Below are 13,410 nucleotides of genomic sequence, written 5' to 3'. Positions count from 1 at the left end.
GACAGGTGACCAGAACCTCGGGGTCATGCTTGCAAACTGAGCAGAGCTGTTTCGCAAAGTGCTCACCCAATCTTCTTTTAGTCTGCCCAACGTAGAGGAAACCACATCGTGAGCAGTGAATACAGTTATATTGAAAGAAATATAAGTAAATCACTGTTTCATTGGCAAGAAGTTTTCGGAGGTTTGGATAGTGAGGAGTGAGCAGTTAAAAGGGCAGGTGTTGCATCTCCTGCTTGATGATGGGAATAAAAGCATGGAAAGGTGCCATAGGAAGGGAAGGGGTGCTGGGGGTGATAGAGGAGTGCACCAGGGTTTTGCTGGTGGAATGGTCCTTTCAGAATACTGGAAGAGAAAGGAAGGAGTTGTTTTTCTTCAGGTTTGCACTTGCTGATGTTCAATATTCAGTATATTCACACCTAATCTGCTCCTTTGTCTTTCAACACACCATTAACATATTGTTTGCCTTTGCTCCATGACCTTTTGGTCAGCTATGTGGCCTGGTCCAATCTGCACCTTCTCCTTTGTTATCTCTTGCCCAACCCCCACCTCACTTGTTTATAATCTGTGACTTTTCTAATATTTGTCAGTTCCGAAGAAGGGTCACTGACCCGAAACGTTAACTCTGCTTCTCTTTCCACAGATGCTGCCAGACCTGCTGAGTGAATCCAGCATTTCTTGTTGTTGTTGAAGGAGTATATGTATTTGTTGGTAAGATCATTTGTTGGTAGCATCATGCTGGAGATGGTGGAAATGGTCGTGGATGCAAAGACTGGCAGGGTGGAATCCTGTCATGGCTCAGAGATGGGGGGGAGGGGGTAAAGAGCAGAAACGTTGGTAATGAAATGGACATGGTCGAGAGTCTTGTCAACCACACTGTGGGAAAAGGAAGATATATCTAAAGTGCTGGTGTGGAAGGTTGTCTCATCAGAAGAGATGCAACGGAGTGGGAGCAACTGGAGGAATGGAATAGAGTCCTTACAGGAAGCAAATTGTGAGGACATGTAGTTAAGGTAGCTGTGGGAGTCAATGTGCTCATAGTTAATTTAGAATACGGTATGTTCTGCTTATGATTTAGTCCCCTCTACATTGAGGAGATCAAAAGCAGATTAGATAACTACTTTGTGGAACACCTCTGTTCAGTCCGCAAGCGTGAGCTCGAGCTTCTGGGTACCTGTCATTTTAATTCTCCCATCCATTCCCACTCTGACCTCTCTGTCCTCAGCCTCCTACAGTGCTCCAGCAAACCTCAACATCAGCTCAAGGAGCAGCACCTCATCTTTTGATCAGGCACTTTACAGCTTTCTGGAGTTCAACAATTCCAGGTCATAAGCTCTGCCCCCATTTAAAAAAAAAAAAATTTTGAACAGCAGCTGTTGGTGATGATTCTGCTTTGCCCATTTACACCTCCTCTAGGCCCTCTTTTGTTTCTTTATTTGTTCCATTACCAACTCCTTTTGCCTTGCACCATCGTCACTTTTATCATTTAATCTTTCCTGCCTTTCACCTTATCACATACTTCCCCCAACACCCTCCCCCCACCCCACCCATCATCCCACCTTCCCTGCCTCTGTACTTGCTTAAAACCTGATACATCTTCAGTGTCTGATTGATCTGGGATGATTGTATTACTCTGTCTACTTACCTTTGTTCACTGTATTTGATTGCTTAAGCCTATGGGTGGAGCGTAAAAGTAAAAACTGAAGCTAGAAAGTTCTACAGAAAAATAAAACACATTGCTCTGAGAAGACATTCACTGAGATCGTCAAAGAACTATTATATTTTAAAGTGCTGTAAATAATCCATTTGGTGATTTAATACAAGTGTGATATCTGCATTGGTCTGAGATAAATCAGGTATACATACTATATCCAGCAACCCGGCACAAACATAATAACATCTATAACTTTTCCAGCTCTGATGAATGTTCATTGACCTGAAACATTAATTCTGTTTCTCTCTGCACAGACGTTGCTCAATCTGCTGAGTTTTCCAGCATTTTCTGCTTTTATTCCCATCATCAAGCACTGATAATCTTCCAGCTGCTCGTTCAGCTCAGATAATTCCATATTTAGAGCATTCATACTTGAAGATACCTTGTGGAAGGAACACCAGCTGACTAACAAACTTATCCTTCCCAGTCCCATCAATAAGCCAGTCATCAATAAGATCATGGAGTACTGCAGACCTTCTGGTTATCTGGAACTTGATGACCAAACATGCCACAGAGACTAGCTCAGTTTCAAACTCCGACTGCCAGGTAGGTTATCTGAGAGCCAACTTGATACTGGAGAAATCTTGCTTACCCACCCCCGCGCCCCCCCCACCCCCCATCAAGGAAGAGGGTCATTATTGACCAGATAGTGATCAGTGACCCTACTAACCTGCGTGTAGGTGTCTTTAATGAAGAAATCTACCAGCACCATGACAAGGATGGCAATGGGAACACCAAAGTCGCCAATCACACGCCGGATCTAAAAGGAGGAAAAAAGGGCAGTTTTCACCATAAGATTCACTACAAATGATAAGATATCCAGCTAAGCATGCAGTTATCTAGGTGGATCAATAGCACTACTTTCATGTGGGAGTGGGAGATTTCTCAGTGAAAGTGAGCTGCTACGGGTGTTGCTTACTGAATAGCATTGTCCCTTATGTGCTGTCACAGAGGGTGTGATGGTGCAGAGGGTGGGGGTGGAGCTGGCTACAAAATGAGACAGATCTTAATTCTGTCATTGGGAGGTAAATTTACCATATAACATAATTCACAACCCCGCTATTTGAGCGCATGGTTCAAATAATAGTTACATAGAGAGTCAAATTTATGACTGAGAAAATACAAACATTCATAGAATTCCATTACTACCAATCCTTACTGAAACTATAGTAAATCGACAAGCATTTCAGATCTGTCCAGTATGGGTGCTGTACAAATTGGGTCTGACAACCATACGGTGACATTAATAAAATGCATATTGTCTAATTCAATAGATGTAATAAAGGAGCTCAAAGAATCAGTCTGAGTTCAGTCAAGGAGGCTTGGAGAAGCAGACTGAATTAGTCTGGAAAGTTGATTAGTTCAGGAAGATTTGGAGAGTCTGATCAGCTTGGGAGAGTTAGATTAGCTCAGGGAGGCCTGAAAGTTCAGTTAGTTTTGAATAATTTACTTTATATGGGAGGCCTGATGATTTGAGTTGGGTGATATAGGCTGGAGAGATGAGTCAGATCAGGAAGCCTGGAAAAACTTGGTTGCATATAAGGTTGTTCTAACCATAGTCCCAAAGGGCCATGTGCATCTCTCTCCATTAGAGACAGATACACACACACACACACACAGTTAGTAAAGTATAGCTTGAGGCTCACCACTCCTCAAGCGTGGGGCAAGGCAAAGAGGCAGGTCTTTATGAACTACCACAGCTAATACAGGGATTGAACCCACACAGTTGGCATCACACTCTAGCCATCTAGCCAACTGAGCTAGTTGACCCCCTGCAAGTGAGTTACTAAAGACATTAGCGTGTATAAAAGATTTGTTGCTTGTCTGGTGAAACTAACACATTTTGTATGCATGTTAGCATGTTTCATTAGGGAAGACACAGTTTGTCTTGTTTACCTGGTTGTTTAGACAAACGTTAACCATGTAAATGGAGTTGACTGTAAACATTTTCCTCAGAAATTTATATTCTGGTCAAATTGCAAAAGGTTAATTTTTAGTAGCGTTACTTACAGTTCCAGGAAAGAATTTACTGGTTTTCAATTTTCTTAAGAAAAAGGCAATAAAGAAGGTTCCAAACATGAGAACAAGGGACAGTAGAGCAGTGTTGGGCTGTGGTTGCTCCTCCTTGTTTGCGATTGTGCCATTCACAGTTGCACTGTAAGTATTAAGCAAGGGGTGTGCCTTGAAAATCTGTTTTCAAAAAAAGAAGCAATGAGTGAAGAACAACTTCCTTCCATTAAATGTATCTTTTCTGACTGGAAAATGACATCTTTACAATAATTTTTCTTACATTTCCATTTGAGAAGAGAATGAGTGAGCCTGTCAGAAGGTAGAATGCTGTCAATTGTTGCAACTTACCATCTCATTTCTTTGAGCCTTTGCTGACATCAACAGAGACAATTAAAACCAAGTATTAATTAAAATATTCTGAAATCCACTCATGGCCTACACACCAATGAAATCGCATTCCATGTAGAACAAGACTGCAAGTAGATCCATGAAAAAGAAAAGACTGTCCAAGCAATTATATTATTAAACTTCTTTTGCAACAGTTCCCGTGGCCAATCCATTTGAAAAGATGAAAAATGTTGTGTGCTGGTTTGGTGGACTAATCTTTGGCAATTTTAACTTGGCCTGGCAATTGGATGGATGGGAGTAGGAGAGGGTGACCAACTGGCATGACGTTGGAAATGCAAGTTCGGGAGATTTTAACCTCATCTGCATTCCCTCAGTCAATTTCCCAAAACCAGTGGGAAGCTGTAAATGGCCTCACAAGGAAAGTAATATAAAGTAAAATTATATACTTTTTAGAGCCTCTCCCAGCCCCGGCTCCTCTTCCTCAAAGGTTGGCCCAGCAAGAAAGCCAAAGTTAAAGTAACAGTTGGGTCTTAATAATGTCATTGAAGCCTGATCCGCATTTATTTAAAGCAGGATCCAGTTTCCATGGAGTGTCCTTCTTACCTACTCAGAAGAGCAGGTTAAAATCATAGCCTGTGGGATTGGTGAGGGCATTGCCAGGTGAGTTGACATGGGTGATTATAACTGCCCGCCTATTCAGTTACTGCCAGATGAACAAGATTAAAATCACCCCTAAATATTTTATAAAACATTATGAACACTTATTAAAAATGAAAACAAAGATAAATTACTCAATATTCTTCAATTATTGTCATATCTTCAATCTTTGGTTATCCTGAATCTTTACATACTTTCATTAAATTGGCTCATCTTTAGTTCCTTACTGCTATCACGATACAATGATCACAGGCCAGTTATGATTTCAGATCTCAAGCTATCTTAAATCATTCCTAAATGGATTCCCTGCCCCAGCCTCTTCTTAATCTCCTGCTCATTGTTCAGTTTCCTCTCTGCAAAGAACTTTGGAATGTCTCACCTATGATAAAGGTGTCACATAAATGCAAGCTGCTGTTGGTTCTATTAACATCAACAGTAAGAGTTCAGGAATATATCTAGTCTGTATTGTCCATGGCTGGCCTTTCCATTTGGTTATATAGCCTCAAATCTGCATGAAAGGATGTTTAGATTCTAACAGTACAGGCACTCCCTTAGAGTTCCTCTCGTACTTTCCATCCCTCTCACAGGGTTTCTGCTAGTGTCACTCCAATACACCCCCTGTCAATGTTATTTTCACACACTCTGTTAATGTTGCTTGCAAGCTCACTCTCTGTTCCATTCTCTTATGATGTTCTCCCTCTTTGTTATTGTCCCTTTCAGACTCATTCCGTTTTTTAAAATTTGTTTGTGGGAGTTGCTGGCTAAGCCAACATTTATTGCACATCCCTAATTGCTCTTGAACTGGGTAGCTTGTTAAGCTATTTCAGAGTCAGTAGTGGGCTTTGAACTCATGTCCCCAAAGCATTAGGTAAGCGCTGGAGTATTAGTCCAGTGACATTACCACTACACCATCACCACCTCTGTTAGTGGCAGATTCATTGGACTGGATATTACCAGCTCTTTGGGGATGGGCTGAGAGGCAAGAATGCTGGCAAAATGATGCGGGAAGGCAACCGATGGCATGCACATCGTCTTCCCACCTCCATGCCATTTTGCCAGCAGCGGGAAAGGTGGCAGACGGCTCGCCTGCCTGGAGCCCAATTGAGCCACTTTAATGGCCAATTAAGGGCCTCTTCCTGCCTTTGCTGGCATTTTGTCAGCTGCTGGGGGCCCTCTGCCACATGGGGAGACGTTCCAGTGAAATCTGGCGGCTTCCCGGCAGGCTCCGGAGTGGTGGGCCCTCCTTTTTGGACACTCTTTGGCCCACAGAGGGGCCCCCTGGTGGCCATAGCTGCCCCACAGCAACGGCCCCACCTGTTCTCTGCGATGCCCCCCTCATGGGGGCCTGCTTGACAGGCCCCGGCACCCTCAGACCCCATTTACTTGACTGTGAGGGCGCACGGCGATTGTGCCATGCACCCCAGCAGTGGGCACTGCTAGCAGTGAGGCTGCTGGCCCTCTGATTGGGTTAGCTGCTCATGGGGGCAGGCCGCTGTCCTTAATAGGGAAGGCAGTCTCAGTGGCAGCCAATTAATTGGCTACCACAGACAAAATGCGGCCCCGGGCCCCGCTGTCTGCCAAAGACGGAGTCCCTGCCGCCTACATAAATTTTCAGCCATTTAAACAGTTAGCCCCTGTCTCACATAGTTGAGTTGTTTATACACACCTTGACCAGTTTAGCAAAGGTTTCATAGATGAAAATGAGGGAGATTAAGATGGAGAAAATTTCCTGCGTGAATCGGGAAATGAACCGAACCAAGAAGCTGCCTTCAAAGGCAACAAGAAGGATGACGATGATAATCAACCAGAAACCGATCCAAACCCGTCCAGTCAGATAATCCAAGCCAAAGCTTTTACTGAACTGGAAGAGAAGAGTGTAGAGTGATGATTTCAGCGTAACATGTTTACTGTTGGAGTAACAACTGTTCAATATAGGCACTTTGTTATTAAGCATCGTTCAGTAACACAGATACTGCCTAAGTAACTTATTAGTACCATTCTCTCAGTTTAACAATTAATGTATAATTGTGCAGACCACCTGACTGGAACTGTGCATATTTACCGATGTGGTTAGAGCTTGATATTTAAGTGCTCCTTGAACTTGATGTGAATATAGCAACATTATGGGCAGGAGTTTCTGTTTGGGGGCGGGACCCCACGTTGGGATCAAATGTGGGTCCTGATCCCGTACTTTGTCAGGAATAGTCACCTGATACAATTTTTGGCGAGCTGGCTAATTAGTGGCCAGAGGGCGTGCTCACTGTCGGATGGTCTCCGAGGCTGGAGGTCCAGTAGGAGACCCACCAGTGATGATACAGCAGCAGCCCCTGGCTGAGGTGGGAGCTGCTGCTACCTGCAGAGATTGGGGGCGGGTGGGGGGGGGCATGCCTCGCAATGGAAATTCTGGGCCTGCTTGCCTCTGGTCCCACATCCATTGGCCTTCAAAAATCCTCCCCTATAATGACATTTAGCTGATATCCATTGCATCCTGTCAGAAGCTCCAAGTGTGTACAAATGTATACTGTGCAACCATGTAGTTCAGAATGAAACTCAAAGCTCAATATTAGTAATAAAAACAAGAAATGCTGGAAATACTCAGCAGGTCTGGCAGCAGCTGTGGAGCGAGAACACAGTGGTGCAGTGGTTAGCACTGCAGCGGCACAGCTCCAGTGACCCGGGTTCGATTCTGGGTACTGCCTGTGTGGAGTTTGCAAGTTCTCCCTGTGACTGCGTGGGTTTTCGCTGGGTGCTCCGGTTTCCTCCCACATTCAAAGACTTGCAGGTTGATAGGTGAATTGGCCATTGTAAATTACCCCTAGTGTAGGTAGGTGGTAGGAGAATTGTGGGGATGTGGTAGGGAATATGGGTTAATGTAGGATTAGTATAAATGGGTGGATGTTCGTCGGCACAGACTCGATGGGCCGAAGGACCTGTTTCAGCGCTGTATCGCTAAATAAAAAAATAAATAAATAAAAGAAGCAGAGTTAACGTTTCAGGTCAGTGACCCTTCATCAGAACTGAGTTCCGATGGGTCACTGACCTGAAACGTTAACTCTGCTTCCCTCTCCACAGATACTGCCAGACCTGCTGAATATTTCCAGCATTTCTTGTTTTTATTTCAGATTTCCAGCATCTGCAGTATTTTGCTTTTATTTTAGCTCAATATTAGTAGTTGGAGTTTCCTAACTGTACATTCCTAAATTGTGTGTCCAGACCCCAACACAGACAGTGGGACCTTCACAGAGATATTCCATTTGCAGTGCCATCCACATTTCTAATACTGTCAAGTTATTTAAGTATTTTTATTAACATTATCCAATCAAATCAGTTTATAAATAGTTACTGTGCAAGATTGGGTAGCACACATTGCACAATCAGGTAGCATGACATTGTCGGTTCAACACATAGTTGTGACACTTTTACAAACCTTTTGAAAATCGGGGCCTAAATGTACAATAAAAAAGTCTCGTGACTTACTGCAAAATAAGCTTCTTCAAACACTAATAAAGGACCTGAGAAACCCAATATGAGGAGGGGTTGGGCACCGATTAGGCAGAAGATGACTCCTTGAATTGCTGTAGAAATAATCAGCTCAGAAACACCCATGTAACCCTCCGTCTTCTCCTCTGGAAAGAAAAATGACGGCAGTTAGACATAGTAACACTGAGAGGATGGAAAATACAATTAGAATCACCCAGGAACTGAGCAAGGAACCAACACAAGTGTTTGACATTATGCCCAGCTGATTCAAATGTGTAGAGTTTGCCATACAGGTGCATAGCTGGTTCCTTTCATCCTCCTCAGACTTCAATTAAAAAAGTTTAGGAAACAATTCTTGCTCTTTTTATTAGAAATTTGATCCAGTCACATTTTAGGCGATAAGTCTAATTTAAGCATCCTTTTATCATATTTCAGTCAACTAGAATAAATAATTAGTGAAGTCCAAATAACACCAGTTCGAGAAACAAAGCTAATGGCTTACACTACTTCATGAGAGTCTGTGCCTTTGGGTTGAGCTCTATGAGTCTATGTGTCACTTCACTAGTAGTTTCTGATCTGTGCTTTTTAAAATTGAGAAACCCAGGAAAAGGGACAATGCCCCATTGTTCAGAGAACCACCAACATGGAAAAAAAGTAGAGGGAAGGCAAGGTGAATCAAGAAGTAGTAATTAGACAACGACAAGCTTGTAACAGAGTCAAAGAGGATAGAGGCTAAAGACAAAGAAAAGGATAGCCTATCATACAAGTTTTTCAGGTCCGAGGAATGTGAGAGGCATTAGAGGAAGATCCACAGATACAGGAGTCATTTTCAAGTCATTGACACATTTGGACCTTATAGAAAGTTAGGACTTGAGAGGAAAAGCGTTTGGCAAAAAAAATTAAATCAAGTTTCTTAGAAGAACAAGGCAATGCTAGGGTCCCATTTGAGGTCAGAGCTACTCTGCTTGGAGGTAGCCTGTGTCACTCTGTGCTGAGACGGTTACTTTACTATTTGTTGACCTTTAGTGATGCTCTATATTGCATTCTACTCTGATATGCTAAACTGCTTTGCTTTAGGGGACTCTGGGCTTCTTTCGTCGTTAACACTTTTGAAGCTCTGAACTCTGACACATTGGGCTCTTCTGCTCTGTTTCAACCTAGGCCACTTTCTACATCTTTCACACAGTTATTGGGGGGCCATATGCATTGTTAATCAATCATCATTAAAGGAGTTATCAGTTGAATGCACCACCATCAGATGCTTTTAAGTAAAGCGCTTTCAAGAAAAAACACATTTGCTTCCGTGATTGTATATTTGTTTCTTGAATTCTTGAAGGGATGTAAAGTAATTCTCATAATAACTTCATACCAAGGAGGCCGCCAAAGGTGATGGCAGGAGACAAGGCCGCAAAATAAATGAAAATAATTGCAGCCAGGCACTGAGTATTCAGGGCATCCTTGATGTCACTCAGGTATTTGGGATAGCGACGCTTGATATCCCGAATCAAACCTCCAAATGGTTTCCTGGTTCTTCTGAGAGGATCATCATCATCGGCTGGTGCTGATTTTCTTGCTGCTGAAATGATAGAACACATTGACATCAGAAAACTTGGACCTAATTCCTAAACCAACCCATTCCCACGACCATTTTCATATGCTCTTGGTGTCAATTTTTCTTCAGTAACAGTCCTTGCTGTCCTGGATTGGATTTAATATGCTCCGTAAATCTGTCTACATCAGCTCATGCTGTTTACTACCCATAAACACTTTGTTTTCAACATTGTTTCATAGTTCACTCAGTAGTATTTCACACTACCTGCTACACACACCTTTCCAATACTGACTGTCATTACCATTATCTCGCTATCTGCAGCTACTGGAACTGACTGTTAACCACACCACCCTGTCCACCCTTCCTTGTACTGACAATAGCTTTCTGCTTATCTCAGGTTGAGCACAATCCATATAATCTCATACTTTTTCTACATTCTCTACCACCCACTATTTACATGGTTCACTATGTATGTCACCTGATGTTCATGCTGTGTGATATCTGCACTGAATGTTGCCCACATTGTCTGTTATCCACAATGACTACTGACCAAACATCCTTATACTGTCTTCACTGTCTGCACCAACTCTTACTGCCTTTCATCTACACCACCCGGACTATAAAATAAAAGTATGACTGTGTCTCCAGTTGTTAACATACAGTTTCAAGAAGGTTTTCTACTGGAAAACCCTCCATACAGAAAGCTACTGTGACCTTTTGTGTTAATTTTAGATTACTGTATAAATCCTGAAGTTGTCTGGAAGCAGCTGGTAATATAGAAATTAAACACTATGGACATGCTCACCATGTCTATTGCCAAAATAATCAATACATCTCTAGTCAGTCTATCTGCAACCGGAGTGGCGAAGCTGCTAAAGCATAGGTAGTCAAACTGAGTGAACATTGGTTACAATCTCTTCCAAACTTAAAACTAGAATTTGTTTTGTAACACTATACAATCATATAGAACACATGAACAATGACAGACCGTAAAAGATCCACTGGTCCATACAGCGTGTCTCACGCAACTGCGAGGCCTTGTGCATCACAATATAACTAGATTTCAATGAGGCTATCCTGCCTCTCAATTACTGGGTAATACTTTGGCACATGACTCACAACATAAAATCTAAGTTTGACCAAAATGTACATTCTGCCTCTAGATTGCATTTTGCAACTGGCCACTGTAAAATACACCATCTTTCTGTGTTGATCACAATCTACTCTGTCAGGACCCCTATTTCTTTCCAACCAATCACCATGTCGATATTCTGAGCACTCTCTGTTTAAGCAACATTCAATAAAATTTTCTGAAATGAAAAGGGGAAAAATGGATGCTCAGAATTCTGTGCAACATTTTAATTTCAGTAGGGATTCCTAACGGCGAGACACCTTGCACTCCAATCAGTTTTGGCCTATATAAGTATGGTACATGGCCTGGGTTGTGGTCTCGGGATCTTGGAAAATGCATTTATAGTACATAATTTAAGTCCCTTATCCCTGGTATAGTACATTGTTATGTGGGGGAGATTAGAGAAGCTGTTCTTATAGCAGAGAAGATTAAAGTGACATTTAATAATGGTGTTCAAAATTATTAAGGGTTTTGATAGAGTAAGTAAGGAAAACGGTTTGCACTGGCAAAGGGGTCAGTAACCAGAGGACCCAAATTTACGATAATTGGCAAAAGAACAAAAGAGATGAGGAGGATTTTGTTTTGCACAGCTAGTTGTTATGATCTGGAGTGAAAGGATGGTGGAAGGAGATTCAATAGTAACATTCAAATGGGAATTGAATATAGACTTAAAAAGGAACATAAAACACAGCGGTAGGGAAAGAGCAGGAGAATAGGAGTAATTGTATAGTGTGTTCAAAGAGCTGGCACAGGCACAATGGGCTCAATGGCCTCCTTCTGTGCTGTAAGATTCTATGATTTTTTATGGTGATATGGGTTTTTTGGCTCGGACTTTGTTCCTGGAATTTGTAGGATATACAAGATATGTTTCAATGCAGAGGCCAGAACTCCCTTTTCTGCCAGACCACACTCATTAGCTTAGCGTATGAATGTAAAGAGATTCTAGCTTACCTATTTGGAAGTGGTCATCTTTTTTTGCAAATTTGTCTTCCTGCTGCTTCTGCCTCTTCATCAACATTTCCTGCTGCAAGGGTATCACAGATCTTAGCAGTTCCTCATCTTGAACCTCTGATGGGGGGATGACAATACTGTAGTCCAGGAACTCACTGATGCCATTCAACAAATCATTGCAGTCCTTTGCTTCATACGCCACTTTGTGGAATGTCTGGAAAAGCATGAGAATTGATCCAGAAAGTAATTGAAGCACCTCACAAAGATTTGCTACCACCAAGAAAATATCTGTCTCTCAGCACCCTTAACAGCAAACAGCTAAGAAATCCAAGGCTCTTGAACTGTAGACTCTTCTAGTTCTAAAGATATATTATCTGGAATGTATAATAGAAGGGTTTATACCTAGTGGTCACCAACTAACACAGGGTTTTCACAATTCTTTTCCATTGGAAAACACAGCTGATTGTTGAATTTGGATACTGTATATTTGCCATGTACTGTACTATTTGTGTCTCTTCAGTATTTTATGATATCACTTTCAATCATGTTTGGCAATTTCCAGGAGCCAGAAGGGATTCACAGGAATGTCTCAATGTCATTATTTGCCAATGGTTAACATCTATATTGGAAACCTTTCCCTCTTTCTCAAAGACTTTCCAGTGACGTTGATTGCATTGTTCCCCGTCTGTCTGATGATATTAGGAAGTAGAACATGACCACAGAAATTCTGAGGACTGATTTTCAATTGCCACATTGATAGATTAAACAGATGTTATTCAGTGTGCAGTTTGGGTACATCACACCTGATGTTGCATCTGAATGATGTTAGTTAGATTGTCTCCACTAACACAGAGGCATTTTCAGCCAGCCAAAAAAAAAATCAATTAATTACTAGCAGTGGTTGAAACTGACTGAATCCAAATATAACTTGGATCCCTAAATATTGGGCCTGTATTCCAGATTTACTTTGGATCTGCAGCTATAGATATGGTGCTATAGACACTCCTAAATGTACTCAGAGTGAATCTTGTCCAAAGTGAGTGTATGTGGCAAGGTAAATCAAAAGGAAAATGAGCCATAAGATTCTTTTAGAGACTGAAATTCCATTGATATGAAATGCAGACCTAATAGCTAAAGTTATTCCAGCCAGTTCCAAATTAGTCATGCACTGTAGTGTAGCCATTTTTGACGGTTGTCACTATAATCTACTAACCCCTTTACCTTGTCTATCACTTGTAGCAGAAAGCAAACGTCATTCTGACTGTTTAGATCTTGGACTATTGTAATTCATACAAAACAATTAATACCTGGCTCTGTAAGACAGTTAAAACTGCTAATGAATAGAACTTTTCCTCACTCTTCCTTGATCTGCCATAGCTGACCCAGGATAAGAAATGTTTATTTCCGCAGGGTCATCTTCCACCCAGATAAACATAAAGCCTCATTATTACAAACCCTGATATTACAAACTTCTCAGAGCAACAAACTCTCTGATTCTGATGGAAGCTACATTTTGGCCACTAATTGAGGTCCAGTTTGGTAAGACTTGCTTTGCTGGTTTCAAAAAGC

General features: G+C 41.8%; 1 protein-coding gene and 1 long non-coding RNA gene across 5 annotated transcripts in view; one reads left to right on the top strand and one right to left on the bottom strand.

Moving 5' to 3' along the window:
• Window positions 1–13,410, bottom strand: part of LOC137348090 (anion exchange protein 2-like) — a 78,631-nt gene that overhangs the window by 18,879 nt on the left and 46,342 nt on the right. For 2 of the 4 annotated variants that reach the window (XM_068013273.1, XM_068013276.1), the window contains 6 exons: window positions 11,842–12,055; window positions 9,576–9,782; window positions 8,204–8,352; window positions 6,393–6,587; window positions 3,722–3,901; window positions 2,382–2,471 (listed from right to left, as the gene is read on the bottom strand). In XM_068013273.1, coding sequence (XP_067869374.1) covers window positions 2,382–2,471; window positions 3,722–3,901; window positions 6,393–6,587; window positions 8,204–8,352; window positions 9,576–9,782; window positions 11,842–12,055 — 1,035 coding nt within the window. The remainder of the gene's footprint in view (window positions 1–2,381; window positions 2,472–3,721; window positions 3,902–6,392; window positions 6,588–8,203; window positions 8,353–9,575; window positions 9,783–11,841; window positions 12,056–13,410) is intronic. The other 2 variants (XM_068013274.1, XM_068013275.1) reach the window with 2 other exon arrangements.
• The window catches only part of LOC137348097 (uncharacterized), a 66,459-nt gene that overhangs the window by 16,592 nt on the left and 36,457 nt on the right, over window positions 1–13,410 (top strand). The window lies entirely within an intron of this gene.

Source organism: Heterodontus francisci, chromosome 33, assembly GCF_036365525.1.
Source record: "Heterodontus francisci isolate sHetFra1 chromosome 33, sHetFra1.hap1, whole genome shotgun sequence".
Classification (NCBI taxonomy): Eukaryota; Metazoa; Chordata; class Chondrichthyes; order Heterodontiformes; family Heterodontidae; genus Heterodontus; species Heterodontus francisci.
Note: the sequence above shows the minus strand (reverse complement) of the source record. Positions and strands in the feature narration are given on the sequence as shown.